The sequence below is a fragment of the Centroberyx affinis genome, unplaced genomic scaffold (assembly GCF_046629955.1).
Source record: "Centroberyx affinis isolate AG114_WGS23_722 - 3 ecotype Tasmania unplaced genomic scaffold, CSIRO-AGI_Caff_v1 ptg002114l_1, whole genome shotgun sequence".
Classification (NCBI taxonomy): Eukaryota; Metazoa; Chordata; class Actinopteri; order Beryciformes; family Berycidae; genus Centroberyx; species Centroberyx affinis.
Window position 1 is genome coordinate 28988 of NW_027280436.1, and position 18498 is coordinate 47485.

Sequence of the window (18498 nt, forward strand, 5' to 3'; positions counted from 1 at the left end):
AAGTAAGCAACTATAACTTAATTTATAAATATTAGTCCTCCAAGTTTCCACAGCAGTGCATTACATTTCCAGTCAATCCTTAGATCAAATTAACAGTAAAAAAAAAAAGGTGAATTTCATGATCTAATACATTAATTGGTGAGATGTCTGTATTAGCCGGTACACAGTAACATACACATGGATGTAAGAGGAAGCACAGCCAGCACACACTCTCTAAAACAAACACACACACACACACACACACACACACACACACACACACACACACACACACACACACACACACACACACACACACACACACACACACACACACGTTATTTGTCCAAGTGTCCAGTGACCTCTAGTCTCTTAAACTTGTTCATTAAAAGTAATGGACTGGACTCGTAATGAGTGTCGGCAGTGAAAAGCAGTATTGGGCATTCCTCGACTGCATGGCTTGGAGTACAGGCTGCACTCTTATAATGCAGAAACCTTTGCTTATAAACCCAGTTAATTCAGGTGGTTGGATGGTGGTTATCTCCTCTGTGCCGGTGGATGGACGGACTGGGCTGAAGGTACGGCTGCAGCTGAGATCTCATGCTCTGGACACAGCGAGCCTTCCTGTCCATGATCTCCTCCAGCCGGTGGACGTACTCCCCGAACGCCTGATAGACAGAGAGACAGACAGTTAGGCAACTGACACGGACAAACAGAGAAGTATGTCAATGCAACGAGAGACAGATGGGGAGGTAACACAGACAGAAACAGAGACAAGACTATTTTTTGCTCGAGGGGCATTTCAAGAAAGTTGACCTAAGTACTATTTTGTCCTTACCTTAGGTGTAATTAATCCTGCCACAAAGATTTCTGCTATGATCTTTTATTTAATAGGATATTTGGTAATTCTTTGTTTTCATTTGGAGCCCTATATTGTATTTTTCCAACAGTATCCCTCACTGAGGCTTTGGGCAATGTCTATTTTCCATCTGTGGACAATTTCACATTTACTCTCAATAGCTATTAAAAAGGCTATGCAAAGCTGTCGATCGTGTTGAAATACATGTAATATAATGAAGATAAATCAGCTTTGTTTTTGGTGAAATGTCCCTTTAAATCCAGGAGGCCATCATATTTATGCCCCACATACATTCTGCATCATGCTGACTAGTAGACAGAGCAGTTACAATTTAAGCCAATTTAGGCAATTAGCTGAAACTCTTATCCAGAGATAATTTGCATTAGGTGCAGCTGCTGAATAAGTCACATAAACAATAAGCCCAGGAATAAAAAAGTGAGAGATGTGACAATACAATGTTAAGTGCTATAACGTATATTTATTCTTTGGAAGCAAGGGATAGAGAACAGGGGAGGGAAACAGAGATGAAAAAAGGCAAAAATAGAGAGCAAAGAGGGAGACACAATACAGCTGCAAGTGGTTTTGACTTTTGTTCTAACCATATCAGGCTGCTGGCACAGTAATGTCCCCTCTTTACGACACAAGGCCTCCATCTCCTCCAGCTGCTCCCAATGGGCCTGGACAACAAGCCACCTGAAAGAAAGAAAGAGAGAAAGACAGCAAGAAAGAAAAGAAAGAAACAAAGCAAGCAGGCAAGAAAGCAAGAAAGAAAGAGAGAAAGAGAGCAAGAAAGCAAGCAAGCAAGAAAGTCATTTATACTAATAGGCTCTAGATCCTGGTTATCCTAAAATGTACAGCAGCTTTTCTAAATCTGGCACCAAAGAGGCCTAAATTCTACATTTCTGTGGGATGAACAGGCCAAATTAGTCTTTGATTTCTCGATCAGCTAAAACATAATTAGAAATGTGTAACTTTGGATCATCTGTATGTATGATGCGGAAGCCTCTCAGTCTCAATTTGGACCATCACTCATTTGGGAAGGGGGTGGGGTATAGAGCAAATTGTGAGTATATGGAGACTTGTGGTACTTACTGGGCGTGATCCAAGTCTTCCAGGGTCGACAGATGGATTATGGATGTATTTTGCTGATTTTGACTATTCAATTCTGTAGAACTGTTCACTGTGATTGAGCTGTGTGAGTTGCTGGGATGATTTGAACCTGCTGAGTGAGACGCTGTGCTCAACCGGCCCAAGTCACCTCCTGACTGGGGTGTTGAGATGCTAGAGGCGGGTTTGTTGTGGGCGTTGTGGGCGTTGTGGGCGTGGTGTGCGTGTTCTGGTGGCGTTTGTGTGGTAAGATGAGGCATTAAAATGTTTGGGGCAACATCCCCCAAGCACCGGACAGAGTGTGAGATGGACTGAAGGAGAGACGTTTGTGTAGGAGGGTGTGGAGACGGTCTAAGGGGAGAAGCAGGGTTTTTGTTGCCCAGGACCTCATTCCCTGGTTGGGCTTGGGGTTTCTGACTGTTCCCTTGGTCCTGGAGGGAGACCAGGGTGACCACAGGGGGAGAAGGCTTCGTTATATCTGATAGATAATGAAGAATAGAGAAATGACAGAAATAATGAATACAGCCTTATAGTACTATAGCAGAAAGTAGTAGAAAGTCAACTTGACCAGGGAGTTTGGAGCACATAGAATAATTATTTATTAGGTGCAAAACACGACCCAGGCAGCATCTTCATTTGAAACAAATCTCTCACACCTAATAAATGATTATTCAGTGTGCTCCAGAATCCCTGGGTCAAGTTTACTTCCTTCACCATATATGAATGCAATTGTTCATCCACTCATTTTTCATGACTGGTAATTACACACATAAGCACTCATACTTACTCACCTACTCTGTGAAGACGGTGTGCGCCACCATGCATGTCTTTCTTTCGCTCGGTGTGATCATTAGCGATCATGGGCTTGGAGGTGGGAGCACAGTGTGTCTTCGCTTTGAGCTGCTCCAAAAGAGACAGGCGAAACTCTCCATCCTCCTCCTCCTCTACCCCTTCCCTCCCAGCCATACCTGCACATGATAGCTTCTCTTTTTTCACATCCCTTCTATTATCTCCTCCCCTCTCCTTCTCGAGGGGACAGGGGGAGGCGATGCTCTGTTCCCCCTGGAGGAAGGAGGCTGTGGCGGCCCGTCGGTCCACCTGAAGCAGAGAGAGGCTGAGGGGGTCCATGGTGCCGCTGAGAGAATCAGCAGAAGTCTCTTCTGGGGGTAAAACGGTGGTTTTGTCTTTGACGTCTGGATGGTTGTGGACCTGAGCGCAAGGAAGAGACGCAATGAGTGCAGCTGATAGTAGAGCTGGATCTTCAGAATATTTGTTGAGGGTCTTTGCAGGTATTTTACATCCAGTATGTGTGAAGAAAGTAGGGAGAGGGGGTGTTGCTGGTAGAGAGTTTGAAATTTCTCTTCTACCAGCCAATGATGATGCCTTCTGTCTGCCGCTGCTCGATGGCGTTCTCTGCGGGGCGTGAACAGGGTTGACATTTTGCAACGGTAGAGGCAGGAGGTTGGAGGTGTGATTGGTGTCTTTTGACTCAAGGGAGAGATCGTTGAGTTTGCCCGGGGTTGGGAGGGGGTCGGTGCAGTCACAGGCTGGGGAGAGGGGCCGTTCCGCCGGAGCCCGTTGATGCGGATGTGGATGGTCAAGAGGAGGGTGGTGGAGCTGGAGGTGGTGAAAGAGGCTGTTATTGTCGGCGTTACTGTGTGCGGACGCTAAACCGTAACCGCCAACTCCCTCTCCTTCTTCCTCCTCGGTGCTCCACTCTCCCTCAATCAGGATATCCGAGGCGTCCATTACTTCTTCGACCTCTTCTACTGGCCTCCACCTTTCCTCTGAATCATGGTTGGAGGATACCAGTGCCTCTCCATGAATCAGCCTGTCTACTCCTTCTCTCTCTGTTGTTACCACCCAAGCCCACCTCCTCTGTTCTCCCTCCATCCCAGTTGGCCTCCATTCTTCCCTCCTTCCTCTTGCCTCTCCCTCCCCTGCTCCCTCTAATGGCCTCCTCTTCTCAGTTTTACCTCTCTCTCCTCCAGCTCTTGTCTCCGTTTCTCCTCTAGGAACCCTCCACTCTCCACCAACACCACCTGTGTCATCGTGATCGTCTTCATCATTATTACTGTCGCTTTGAGAGGTCTCACTGTGCGAGTGAATCTCTCCACTGGGGCAATGCAAGTTCCCTCCATGAACATCAGCCCTAACCTGAACGCTGGCTCTGTATGCACCTAGCACCTCTTCCAGACCCTGACAGGCAAAGGGAGACACAGAGGAGTGGGAAGAGTGTGGGAGAGAAAGGCAGGAAGATAGAGAGACAGACGGAGAGTTAGAGGAAGAGAAAGACGGTGGGACCAAGTGTGAAGGAAAGAGATGGACAGACGGAGATGGAGAGGCAGATGAGGGCAGGAGCTGCTGCAGCTGCTGGTGATACCACCTCAGATGCTTCTCTCTCTCCTCATCCCTTTCTCCAACCCTCTGTAAATCCCCTCCCCCCATCCTTTCCAGTTCACCGTGTGTCCCTCTATTCCTTTCCACTTGTCTTCTCTGCTCTCTCCATCTCCTCTCCTCTTCTGTCTCCCTTTGCCGTTTCTCCTTTTCTCCACGGCAGGACCCAGTTTCCCTTTGGGCTAAAGACAGTTTAACTGCACTGGCCGCTCCCTCTCTAGTCGTGACCCAAGAGTGAATCCGCTCTTCCGTTGGTTGTCTCTCCTCCAGCCCTGCCCCGGTGTTTCGGTCTCTATTTGTGTGACCTGTACGCTCGATTCCACCATGCCCTTCTTCATCTTCTCTTCTCCTATCTTGCCTCTCACCCACTCCCTCTTTCCTCTGCCTACCTATTCCCAGGGAACCTCTAACTGGTGTAATATGCTCAAGTCCAATCTCTCCTTCTCTCCCCCCTCCATTTCTTCCCTCTTCCCCTCTGCTGTTCTTGGGTGTGGAGCAGAAAATATCGGCACCTATCGACACCCTTCTGGTAGGTGTGGTGGGGCCTGGAGCCTGTCTTTGTCTCCCCAACTTCGGCTTCTTAGGGGGACTTTTCCCTCGGGTGCTGTTACTGATACTGCTGCTGCCACCGCTGCTGCTGATGCTGGACTGGTTACGTTTTGGGGAGGGGGTTCTCTTGCATCTTCTTCCTCCTCTTCCTCCTCTTGCTCCTCCTTGTCCCCTCAACTCCTTCACCCTGTGGAAAATGTAAACAGACATAGCAACTCAAATAGCAGTCACTGATCGTTGCCACTACAACCACAAACACTACAATGAACAAAAAGCCTTTGTTTTGCCAGTTTCTTGTTGTCCCATACACATGTCTTTATCAAGCACTGGGTCAGTAGCCGAAATTGGGTGAATGCAAGATGAAAATACATGTAGGTCAGCAAATGATTTTGGAGAGATTTGTATTTAAAACTACTGGCTATGTTATGTAGCCAAAGCCTCCCCAAGTCACATGATGTGAAGCAGACTGAATTACATCCAGTAGGGCTTTAGGTTGGTAGCCAAAAATAAAAATTGTGGCTTTGTTATGTTGCCAAAGCTTCCCCAAGATGCTGCAATGTCAAGCAGGCTGAGTAATAGACTGTAGGTTACTATGTTACTATCCAAAAGGTAAGCTTATGTTAGATTAACTGACTCAATAGCCTGCAAAACCAGTTTGGGGCTAGAAAAATGACTTGGAATTGGTTCCCAAAGAAAAAGTTTGAAAAACACTACACTACAAAAACACTTCATTGCTGGGGCTACTTGTGATAGGGGATACTTGTGGTAGTATAAATATTTCCAGTTATTCCTGTCTTTGCACATAACATAAGCCTGCTAAATATCTAAAATGAAAACATTCTAAATCATAACTAAGTGCATACAGTATAGCGAGAGGTTATAGCTTAACTTTTCCCAGTTTTCCTATTATGCTCCAAACAGCTGACTAAACCTTTTTGACATATCCCATCCTGTCCCATTACACATACACACAAACACTCACGCACACTTACCGGTCGGCGTATCTCAACGTGTTGAGTGTGTGTTCACTTGCTAAGTGACCTGGTGAAATGTTGGCAATCATGCATGTCTTTGAGTTACCGACAAAGGAGTCTTTCAAAACCTACAACGGGAACACAGCCAATCAAATATGGAAAGAAGAGATGAATGATACAGAAGATGAAGAAATATGTTGAAAAAAAAACTGGTACAGTCAGCCATGCCATGTATGCTGTGCACTATAGTCGCCAATGTCTTGCTGTGTTAATGTCTGAGGTGTGTGTGTGCGTGTGTGTGTGTGTGTGTGTGTGTGTGTGTGTGTGTGTGTGTGTGTCTTTACCTGGGTCAGTTTGCTCTGTCTGAAGGGTGTGTGTGACTGCTCTTGATCAAGGGACCGGATGCATTCTTTAAGCTGAGACAAAACATTTACAAATGAGCAAACACTTAATCCCACCGTACATTTAGAAATGCCTTTGACATTAACTAACTAAATCTGGGTGTGTGTGTGTGCGTGTGTGTGTGTGTGTGTAACCTACAGCCAATAGACTCTGGTTGATCTCTGCTCCCTCCATACGACTCTGCCTGTCGGGCTCTCTGGTATCTGATGCCCTCTCACTACCTGCCAGGTCCACAAACCACATCCTACACACACACACACACACATCATTTTGTGCTAATACCGCTTGGTTTATGTAATCTTATGACATAATGAGTGTGGTAATCCTTTAAGCAGAAAATTGAGTCAAAACTGTCAGTAAGCATACACACCATGACAAGCCCACGCTATAAAACACATAGGATGTTGCCACCGACCTGCCAGCTATCTGCTGTTCTGGACTTCTGAGCTGGATCTGAAGCAAGGCATGGGAGCGAGAGGAGAGTGGGTTCACCCCGCTCGCCCCCTGGGTGCGCTCCTCTGTGCCCCAGGAGATCACCTTTCAGGGCGACCGGGAAGGAGGAGGAGATGGGGTGAGAGGGGAAGAGGGAGAGATAAGGGAAGGAAGGGAAATGGTGGTGTTGAGATTACACTGGACTGTTCCTTCTTCAAACGTATATCATGAAATGAAATGAGTCCAAGGCACTATTTTTATGGGTTCATCTGGGGACATTTAAAACACTTTCAAAACACCAACATTTGAGTGTTGTAGTGTTGTGGAGAGTTTTTCAAAGAAGAATGCCTTGGACTTTTGTTTCATTCAGGTACAAACTCCAAACCAAAGAGTTTTACTCCTTTGTATATCATGAAATCTCTCTTTTTGGGTAATGTCCCAAGTATTTTTAGGTGGTCAGGACGGACAGAGGCAAAGGATTACCCCAATGAGACAAGCGTGTGTATATTTACTGTATGCAACTAGTGCACTTGTTTCTTTAGTGCAATAGAAACGCAATTATACTTTAAAAAAAAACAGGTGAGACATGACAGACAGGGTTTCATTCCAAAATGTTATACATTTCCTTTTTGGGGAAAAAACATATTCTAGCTGAAATTCATCAGTTAATATTTCAAGAACATCAAAAGCATAACTATTTGGTAAACAAAGGTGTTAAGATGGTTAGGTAGTAACCCATAATGTTTTACTTTCCAGCCAGCAATCAAGTTTCTTGAAATGGTGGACATCTTACTTTGGGATTTAACTCTTTTACACGTCGTAAAGATCGGAGTGTTAATCAGGACACCACATAGCATGGAAACATAGCATGGGAATGAGGTGAGTTGTATGGAGAGGGTCTAACCTCCAGCAGTGAGCTGACTGAGTCCACTTTGACCTCACTCAGCCCCGCGATGTGAACCACCTTCTGTCCATCCTCTCTAGCAAACAACCTACAGAAAGTAGGAAGAAAGGGAGAGGGGTACAGAGGGAGGAAGGGAAAACAATTGATTGCAACTGGCAAATTTAGACAAACATTAGATGGAAGGTATGAATGAGAAGGGTGGGAAAAATTCCAGCATTATTATGAGGCACAAAATAACATAAGAATGAAAGTATACCCAAATATATCATACAATATGAAAATATACCAAAAATATGAAATATATGATATATATTTAGTTGGAAGACCACCTCCAAGTCTCCAAGCGAACAACATACTCAAACATTCCCTGGCAGCCATCTTAGGTATTCTGGCCAAAAGTTCACTCAAGAGTCTTGATCTGAATAGAAATGTCTGTTCTATCCATCCAAAACTTAACATACATCAACTGTAAAAAGACGAATTTATGGATTTTGGGATATCGCTATCATCAAAAGGATGATAGGCCTCAAGACTTTTAAGAGACCACAGTGCCAAGAATGAGGAAAAAGAGAAAGAAATAGTAATAATAGAAAAGTATATTAAAAGGAGAGGAGGAGATGGATTAAATGTAGATGGTGGTGACAGATGGGGTAGGATTTATAATGAAATGACAAATATTTTGTGAATTTTAAAGTAAATGCCAGCAATATACTTAAATAATCAGTTTCCATCTTTAATAAAATGCAATCAGGTCATCGTTTTATCTTTCCTAATTTCAATATCCATCTTTTTTTTCATTTTTTTAAAATGTAAAATACTATCTGTTTTTAGTTGTTAGTAGCATCTGTTTTCTACTTGTATGTATATGTCTTGTATTACCTTTTATTTCTATTTTTTATTTATTTATTATTTTTTATTCAACTTTGTTTAATTTTATTGTGGTACTTTTACATCACTGTCTCTTTGTGTTTTATTGTATGTAAAGCATTTTGTAAACATTGTTTTTAGAAAAGTGCTATACAAATAAAGTTATAAAAATTATATTATTACATTACAGTTATACAGACACACACCGTTTCCTGTGGTCCAACAGGTCGTACAGCTGGCCGCAGTAGATCTCAAAGAAGCTGACATACAGCAGCAGTGGTGACGGTGTGTGTGTGGCGGACAGGTGAGCAAAGATGTCCCGGGCCGCCAGCGCATACAGCCCCGGTCGCCCAGGAGACAAACCCAACATGGTGTGAGTCTTCCCTGCACCTGTCTGGCCGTACGCAAAGCAGGTGGCCTGGCCTCTGTGGACACACACACACACACACACACACACACAAATGTAGAAAGTCAGGAAGCACAAATGCATGCACACCGCCAGAAAACACAATCCTCAAACTCCTGCAAGCTCTTAAAAGCACACACACACACACACACCTAAGCCTCTAAAATAGTATTTAAAAATTCTCTATTGAAACCAATACTAGCACCTGTAGACAGGATGGCCCACCATGCTACACACACACACACACACACACACACACACACACCGGCGTAACACCAGTCATTGTATCATATTATAGTGTCACCGTTGTGAAGTGTATAGTAGTCAAGTCAACACACTGTTGCTAGCCATATATAGTATTGTGTTTCCTCCAACAATACTTTTGAAGTGCTTTAACTAAGACTATAGCATAGTGTGTGGATGGAGACATTACTAAAAAGTGAGTGCATACTTATGTTTTGGGAAAGGAGCATTGTGTGAGACCTAAAAATTGTGTAACCAGCAATATTGCTTTTTGTGTGGCACATTAAATTAAAACACAAGACACTGTACTGTAGTTAAAGATATACACAGGTACACAGACACTACCCAAAGTGGGCATAAAGCACATGCCCACTTTTTATCTTATCCACGCTGAATGTGTTTACACACACATAGTATTCTGAATCACAGCTTGATAATATAGCTGCTAAAGTCTTAGTCAGGATAAGACGTTTTTTATGTATTGTCATGTATTGCCCATCAATATCAATTGAATACTGTATGCATGAATAATCTGAATGTTGGGAATATTACCATGGAAACCCAGTTTGTGCAAATCTGAAAAAGTGACAGTACATGAGATTAAGTGTACACATGCGTCAATATCCTCAGTAATACTGGTTTGTCCCAAATATATTATTCATGTTTCCTTTAGTCAAGACAGCTTTTATGGGTTATTGCAAATATATTATTTACTCATGTCAACTCAAAAACTGAATACTTGATTAACCCAAGTGTTAATGGGGTATTAGTACGTCAAAACTTTATGTGCACATGGACACTGATATAAGCTTTTCATGCTATCTATCATTTGTAATTTGCATGTTATTAAGCATTATTTGCTGTATATCAATATAGTTGTACTTTGCACATTTGTGACTATGCCAATGCTGCTTTACTGGGAGAATAATTCAGCTGTGAATGTACTGTATACTTGGGTGTTACACAGTATTTCTTATCTACACTGTATGTGAGGCCCTGTTACGTTTTGTCCTGCACTTAGCTTGCCAATCCTGTATAATGTAACAGTCTTCTAATGTGTAGGTGCCAGTTAACCAGGCAAAATTAAATAGATTGTGATGTAAGGATGGTAGGGTGACAGTATACCCACCTCCTCCAGCACCACTACATCACTGCTACCCTACCCGTTGAGCATGTGCTGCACCAGAGGATAAGCCGTTCTCTGATACACTTCCTCGTTGGAGCTCTCCTCCCCAAAAACCTGGTCAAAGTAGAACCTGTGCTGTAGGGACAGAGGGGCAGAGGGGCGAGGCGTGACACAAACAGAACAAGCAGTACGATTGTCTTATTGTTGATGATTGTCTCCGCTCTGCACTATAATCTACCTGCAGTATGTACTGTGTGAGATCCACAGCTTCTTTGCCCTCATGGACGATCACACACTCTCCGCTCTGAGTCGTCACAACATCTGCCTCTCCTCTCCTGTCCTCTGCACGTGTCAAAGGTCTTTTCCTCACACACACGCTGATCCGCTGCTCCCCTGCTTGCCTGCAGAACACACACACATACACACACACACACACACACACAAACACACACACACACACACACACACATCAAACACAAAGATACACACAGTCAAAATCAGGATGACGGTGGCTGGAGGAAGCAATCTCATATGCAAACTACATGCAAACTTTGTAAAATAAAGAGATGCAAACACATAAAAGAAATATATAAGAAGAAGTGCATGTCTAGGAAATCTCTGCAAGTATAACAGCAATGGGAATACTTTAAATCAGTGTTTCTCAACCTGGGGGTCGGGACCCCCCAGGCGGTGTGAGGGGTCGCAGGGTCATGGGTTGGGGGGGGGGGGGGGGGGTCGCAAGATGATTTATGGGATAGGAAAAAAACATATTTCTACTACACAAATGTATTATTATGTATATTTTTGCAGATATTCTGATAATTTTTGCTTTTGTCTTGTGAAATACTGAATCGTCTCTACGCCTCCTCTGATAATTAATCAAATTAAACAACCTGAAAAAAGGAAAACCCATCTTTGGTTGAACTGTTCACCACCATATGCAGCCTGTGATGGGTGCAAGAGCAGGCATCCCTTCATTTTAAAAGGGTCCTGAGCCAAAAAGGTTGAGAACCACTGCTTTAAATGACTTTCTTTCTCTGCATAAATCATCACAGCCTTCTCCAGTGAGATATTCATTTTCAAACAGGGATCAAGATGAACCACTACAACTCACTTTTTGTTTGGAGCGGGAGGGGAACTCAGCGGTAGTCCGTAGTTGTAGCCAGCTGTTCTCTTTGATTCATAAACAGGTGTGGGTTTCGCCGTGCGCCTACAAGTCCCACCTTCCTCTATCCTTGTGTCAGGTTTTGCCCTCCTGGAGATTGCCAGTCTATCTTTGTTACCAACTGGTTTCGTGTTATACTTCGACGCTGCTGCTGCTGCTGCTGTGTGCCTGGGGTTCAGCTGGCGGACGGAGACGTGCCTCGGTGATGATCTGGTTTGAGAGCTGCAGAGGGGCAACCGTCTCGTAACGTCCGGCTTGGCGTTTGCTCCTGTGTGATGATCGGATGTGTGATGATGGACGCCCGGTCTGTGGTGGTGGCAGCTCCCTTTGCATCCACATTTAATTACACTTTCATTGTCAAAGTCCAGCTGCATAGGTATGGCTGACACTTCGGCTGGACCGACCCATCGTTTCTGCCAGAATTATGACTTGCATAGACATTAACAGCACCGATGGGGCCGTGAAAACGCTTCTGATGACGGTCGACTGTTTCACAGCCGAAATCAAGTCGTCTGCGTACGGGAGACGGTCTGGAGGAAGAGGCTGCATGTAGCCGAGTCACATCATCATCATATGCGTCTTCCTCATGACCTCCATCCTCACCATTGACGTTAACATCATCAGCATCATAAGCATCACCATCGACTTCATAATCGTCATCATCTCCGTATCCGTGGGCCTCCAGGTCGAGAGTTTTGACCACCTGGATCAGATGGAAGAGCCGGGCCCTGTCCTCCATGTTGCGGATCCCCAGGACGGGATAGTCCTCCATGGTCAGCGCCGAGAGGTGAGCTGCTCGACTCACACCCATGGAGGTAAATCTGACAGAATCAGAGGCAGACAGAGAGAAGGAGACAGGTGAGTGTGAATCTCGATCCCCTGTGTCAACATTTACAGTATGTGTGTGTGTATCTTTGCTTCTACATGTGTGTGACTCACCTGGCATAGTGACGTTCCAGCCCAACCTCTCTCAGACACTCATACAGGCACAGCTTCATTACCTCCCCTTCTTCTTCTTCTTCTTCTTCTTCTTCTTCTTCTTCTTCACTCCTCCGACCCTGAGCAGGACAGAGATGTTGCTGTCGTCTCTCCATCAGTTGGTCTAACAAAGACACCATGAACAAGGAATGACTGTACAACACTCACCTATTTCACCCTAAACCTACACTAAAAGTAACTCAAAATTCAATCCACACAAGACAAGCTCTCTGCTGCAGTCCATTGCATCCTTTCTTCCTTCCTTCCCTCTGTGATTTCTGCCACAGACTGATGGCCGATATAGCTGGTCACTGTGTTACTACTACCACACTGCACTGTTGTGGTGGCAGGCAGAGCGCAGGACACTGGTATGATGCTGAAACTCGACACTTTCTCGGGATGGAGCTGGGGGGCGGGCCGCACAGTCGCGCCGCATTGCTGTATGGAGGCAAATATGATAAATATAGCAGGCACAGGCTCAAGCAACAGTTGGCTTGTACAGTAGACTGGCTGACAGCTGCAGCAGTGCGATGTGAAGTATTAGGATGAAAGTATGAAATGAAAGTATGTGCATGACAAGGTCAGACAGGGCTCAAGCCCCTGCCACTGACACAGACTGTTTATTTAAAACAGGGCAGTATTTTCATGAATAAAGTACACGACTTAAAAAAAACATCATTCCACTCCTAGCCTCAATGGTTCTAGGCGTTTGAGTTAATTTTCCTTTTGCCTGAGCCGCTGCCCCCCCACAGTGTCAGCGCAGGATCCTGCAAGCATCACATGTTGGGATTTCATGCTCTTGTTCCTGCAACTAATTATTCTCAAGAAGCGCAACAAAGACGGGCTGTAGCGCGATTTAAAATCACCTTTCTGGCTGCTGAGCGTGACTAAAAGCTTTACAAGAAGGGAGATAGGCTAATATCAAATTGTTCACACCTGATCATCACGGGAGCCGCTACACATTGGTCTGTTGTGTTGCAGTGTGCCAAACTAATATAATTCATTCATAACTCATATAACTAATCTTAACTCCAAAGCTACAAAATAATAAAATAGTTCCAAAGCCATACGCAACGTATTTGCGTGCATGCATGATTTAGCAGTTAGGAAGTTTTGCTTGATAAAACTCTTTTATAGGCTTAATCTCATCAAGACTTACCTGTTTCACTCCAGTTAAAACGTTATACCAATAGAAGACGTATGAATGAGCAAGACGGTAAACTGACGTGACAAAATGCATTAATTTTTCACAAAGTTGCTAGCTTGAATAGAATCACCGTTTCCGTACACAGACGTCATCTCCATAACGACCAAAACGGGTTTGAGTGGGCGCACACTTTCCCGCTGGTTCTGCCGTCCTATGAGAGTAAAGACACTCTCTTTTACCTCCTGACAGACCCACAGGTGGTAGAAATTAACAAATCATGTCAGACTGGCTGCAGCATTTTCAGCCGGACAGCCGGTCAAATTATCTTAACCTCAGCATGAAAGAGACTAACTAATCCGTATAAGACAAAGCCTAGCTACTTAGACTAAGTAGGTGAGATGGTCCCAGCAAGGCATTTCCACAAGAAACCCATTGCCCGCATTGCCTTGCAAACGACTGTGAAATGTAGATAGGCCTACTGCTGCTTTAATTATCATGGTGGAGCTTTAGGCAACTTTTAATTAATTTTATTTTATTTATCGTTTATGACAAGAAGATGGAGAGAAATTATATGCTCTTGTATTGTAGTGGAGGCTATTGCTGGCAATTTTGTTGGTTTACCATTATGTTATAGGCCATATTGAACCAGACTGAAGAAGAAGAAGAAGATAAGAAAGAATGGACAACAGCCAGCCAGCCAGCCAGATAGATAGATAGATAGATAGATAGATAGATAGATAGATAGATAGATAGATAGTCAACAAGACAAAACAATAAAAAGTCAGACATGAATTAAAAGTAGGGTTAAATAACAGGAACAAAACAGCTGAAACTACATAAAATCTTGTTTAGGCTACTTGATTCAAGTAGTGGTTTAAACTATGTCTGCTTTGTCAGCTATGTTTGCACCGACTAGTGTAGGGGTATCATGCAAGATTAAGTCCAGTTAAAACCAATTTAATGAGTAATAGTCCAATTAAGTCCAATATAATGACTAATAGTTTAATCTCACCGTTTCTTCACTCTCCAGATGTTGGTACAACAGGAAAATGTATGGCTGTCTTGCCCTAGGTTGCACTCTTCTGTTTCCTCCCCATATACAGAATAGACAGTTATGTAGTTCTATACTAACCCATATTCAATAATAAACATAGAGGGTTTCCTCAGGACAAAATCTTATTGCGTACGAGGCCTAACTGCTAGTCTGTTTAAGATTTATTCTCATTTCTCTTTATGAAATGTCATGTTTGGTTTTCATAATTACAATAAGAACAAATTTATTTATGTTTTTATTAATTTGATTATTCTGTCACCAAACCTTCACATCCACAATTATGTTTTCTCATGTAAAACCATTTTTGTAATTTTTATAAAGCAATTTGAACACATCTCCGCCGTTAAAGCCTCTTGTAATGCCAAAGCTGTTAAACTATGAACCTCTGTCATCATTTTAATCTGATATGCCACCTACACGTTTCTTTCTATTGCGTTTTCCACCCAGTTCTATTTGTATATATTCTGTATACTTATTTACACCTTCAGTTTGTAAAGTATTTATTCATCTTATCTAAAGGTGAGCAAGCAAAAGGGGAAGTGGCTTATTGAGCGCTTGTTTCATTACGGACTTTAATTCGACGTAACACACAACATTGGCTCTTCCCTCTTCCTCAGGCTCACCAAAGCCTTCTTGAAATGTTGATACTAGTTATTAGTGTTTGCGTTTTATGATTTCAGAAGTATCCAAATAAACACAGTCGGCCTGTTTGATAGAGATAATATATTCAAGTGGAGTATGTTTTAGCGAGATAACCGCTGAGCTTTTTAGCGAGATAACGTCCTGTTAGCAGCTAGCTTTAGCCGTCAGTTAGGCTACCGGACGTCATGTGACGGACTACTATGGCAACCAGAGAATTTAGAATATGACAGACATGAAATTCAGCACCAGGGATGCAACCAGGCCACATAAAAGGTGAGTTTGTTTCATATTTTGACTGGGCAGTTAAGTTTAAACGTGTCGAAATAAAAGTAAAATAAAAGATGAAAAGAAAGAGCAGGATTTGTTTCCTCACCTGAGAGTGTTCCTGTGTTGGATTCATGCCTGACGTTACCTTTTCGGTCTTGGAACTGATTGTGTGTTATCTGCTTTGGGCCGCGTGTTCTCTCTCTCTCTCTCTCTCTCTCTCTCTCTCTCTCTCTCTCTCGCTCTCTCTCTCTTTCTCTGTCTGTCTGTCACTCACATGTTTATTTTTACACAAAATAAGAGATGCAAAAATTATTTTACTCCTCTGTGGTAGGGATGGGATGGATATGCTCATGCTCACAGGTCTGACCAAATCCAGTTTCAAAGTTGATAACAGTACCACCAAAAATTTGAATTTGGCAATGTTATTTCTAGGATAATGTTTGTATAGGCGGATTTCCAAAGGGCCACTTGGAGACAAGTGGCCCTTTCGAGTGACAAAGTGACAAAAAAAAATATGTTTTTAAATTTATTTATTTTGTATTCTAGAGTGTGTTTCTTGTTACCTCACCTAAACTATATACTCTCGTCATCTTCATTTACCAGGAATCCTGCTTTAGGAAATGCTCAACATGACTTCTGAGGAGAAGACTTCCCAGACCTCCTCTCCCTCTCCCCCTTCCTCCTCCTCACCTCCCCCTGCCTCACACTTCATAGGGAGGAAAGAGGACATAGTGCAGGCCCGGCGTGTGACCAAGCTGGTGAATGGAAGCAGAGATATACTGGTCCTGTACCACCAGGGGGAGCTGCACGCTATGGACATGCGCTGCTACCGTAAGCTGTGTGTGTGTGTGTGTGTGAGGGACTGTGTTTTTGGTCATGATTATGTGTGTGATGGCTCTAATTAAAGCTCCAATTCTAAACACTGTCTTCGTTTGCTTCCTGTTGGAACATTTTGGATAAATGTTAACATTCCTAATGCCATATTTTCTCTAAGTGTGGTGTAAATCTGCTTTTTGTGGTGGCCTACTACTGCTAAATGAATTCAAAAGAAATATTGTTGAGTAGAATGACATTGATGTTTTTCCATTGTTTTTTTGTTTGTTTGTTTTTGTGTGTGTGTGTGTGTGTGTTTTCCATTGGCAGATTCAGGTGGTCCGTTACAGCAAGGAGACATTGAGGTGAGATGGCTACTGTTTTCTCTATCAAAGGACTAGTTTACCAAAAAAAAAGAAAGTTGTCAGTCATTATCCGACATCTATCCCAAAACTGGAAACAGTCTTGCACAAGTCCATTTGGTTTAAGAGTTATTGAGAGTTTTTGAGTGTGAAATTGTCAACGTTTCAGCATTGGAGCACCCTGTACTTTTGTGGTGTTAATTATAGCATTATGAAAAGAGCACAAAGTTTAAAACCAGGATACAATAAAATTAGGACCACTTTGTCATGGGCTACAGCATTAAAGACAAATGGAAATATTAATAAATCACATTTGTACAATAAACAATGATTCTGACATATCAAAAGGCTAAGGACAAGCTCAAACAAACAAAAAGTGTGAGTGAAATACAGATGCATGGATACAACAGTATCTTTGCAAAACACTGTGTAGAAAAGTGCTATACAGATGTAATTCTACTCGCACTGATACTACCACGATTACTTCTACTCTCTCTCATCTCTCATCATCTCCATCCTGTGCCGCTCTCAGGAGTTTGACGGGCGGATGTGCATCGTGTGTCCCTGGCACAAGTACAAGATCACACTGGCAGAAGGGGAGGGGCTTTACCAGGCGGTGGACGATCCCACGGCCAAACCGCTGAGAACACGCTGGCGCTCCAAGGGGGTCAAACAGAGGATCCACAGGGTCACGGAGGTCAACGGGGACGTGTACGTGACGCTGAACGACTGCGGCGAGTCCGTCGAGTCGGACACCTACCAGACCGAGAGATACAGGGACGTGTTGCTCAAGAATCAGCCAAAACCCAAGCCCAAGAAATAGCCAGAGTTGTGTGATAATTGGCATTTTCACCTTTATTAGACAGTTTTTTTTAAGTTGAGAGAGACAGGAAAGAGTGGCAGAGAGAGGAGGATGATATGCGGCAAAGGTCCTGGACCGGATTTGATCCCAGGATGTCGCGCTTACATGGCACACGCCCCAGACCACTTCGGCACCAGGACGCCCCATGGCAGCTTTTCTTATAAAGTTTCAAGGCCACTTGTGACGTTTTTTTTGTCTTTCAGTGGGAAAAGTGTCAAGAGCCAAAGGACAAAGTTTAAATGATCTACTTGGTTGCAATGATCCATTTGTTAATTGTTGATTTGACTGTTAATCAGATTAATAAGAAGTCTGTGAGAATGTGCATTTATAAAATAACTGCCTGTAGGCTTCTTCTGTCTTTTTTTAAAGATTATGTTTGGACATTTTTCCTTTATTAGATAGTTGATAGTGAAGAGAGACAGGAAAGGTTGGAAGAGAAAGAGGATGACACGCGACAAAGGTCCTGATCCAGATTTGAACCCAGGACGTCACGGTTACTGTATGTGCCTTAGAGTCTAGACCACTGAGCCACCACCTGCCTAAGCTCTGAGAGTCAGTCTAGGATGTAGGAGGAAATATGTGAAAAAAGAGTGTCTGTGCTTGGTGGCAGAACAATGGGATGAGGAGAAAATATGGGGCATTTCAACAGTCTGGTCACAGGCAGAGGACATGTGCCCTTGATGAGTCCGCTTCATTCGGACATTCAGAGAAATCCTGAAATCTGGTCTCCTCAGCTATACGCTATCGTTTGGTGCTTTGCTCTTTGATTGACATATTTCTGTGGTAGCAAGATCAATAAACAGAACGATACTGCAGACATTGAGAAAATCAATAGTCATATGATCTAGCACTTCCAGCTATCTAACAATTAGAAAATTATTATAGGACATTTTCTTTGGATTTGCAGTCTTTTGTAATGTAATGTGTATTCCTACAGAATATTAATGTTGATAATAGTAGTAA

The 18498-nt window shown here is 43.3% G+C and overlaps 1 protein-coding gene across 1 annotated transcript; it reads left to right on the forward strand.

Annotated features, from left to right (window-relative positions):
* Positions 1-15254: 15254 nt before the first annotated feature.
* On the forward strand, positions 15255-18417 carry LOC139654584 (Rieske domain-containing protein). The gene is made up of 4 exons (XM_071531702.1): positions 15255-15504; positions 16102-16329; positions 16642-16676; positions 17206-18417. The coding sequence occupies exons 2-4, from the start codon at positions 16119-16121 to the stop codon at positions 17494-17496; spliced, it is 537 nt and encodes a 178-aa protein (XP_071387803.1). The 5' UTR covers positions 15255-15504; positions 16102-16118; the 3' UTR covers positions 17497-18417.
* The last annotated feature ends 81 nt before the right edge of the window (positions 18418-18498 follow it).

What these genes read in the sequence shown, in the direction of transcription:
- LOC139654584 (XM_071531702.1), top strand. Translation starts at nt 16,119, where the DNA reads ATGCTCAACATGACTTCTGAGGAGAAGACTTCCCAGACCTCCTCTCCC. An exon ending in TATGGACATGCGCTGCTACC is followed by an intron (nt 16,330 to 16,641) that starts GTAAGCTGTGTG and finishes TTCCATTGGCAG; the next exon opens with ATTCAGGTGGTCCGTTACAG. An exon ending in TACAGCAAGGAGACATTGAG is followed by an intron (nt 16,677 to 17,205) that starts GTGAGATGGCTA and finishes TGCCGCTCTCAG; the next exon opens with GAGTTTGACGGGCGGATGTG.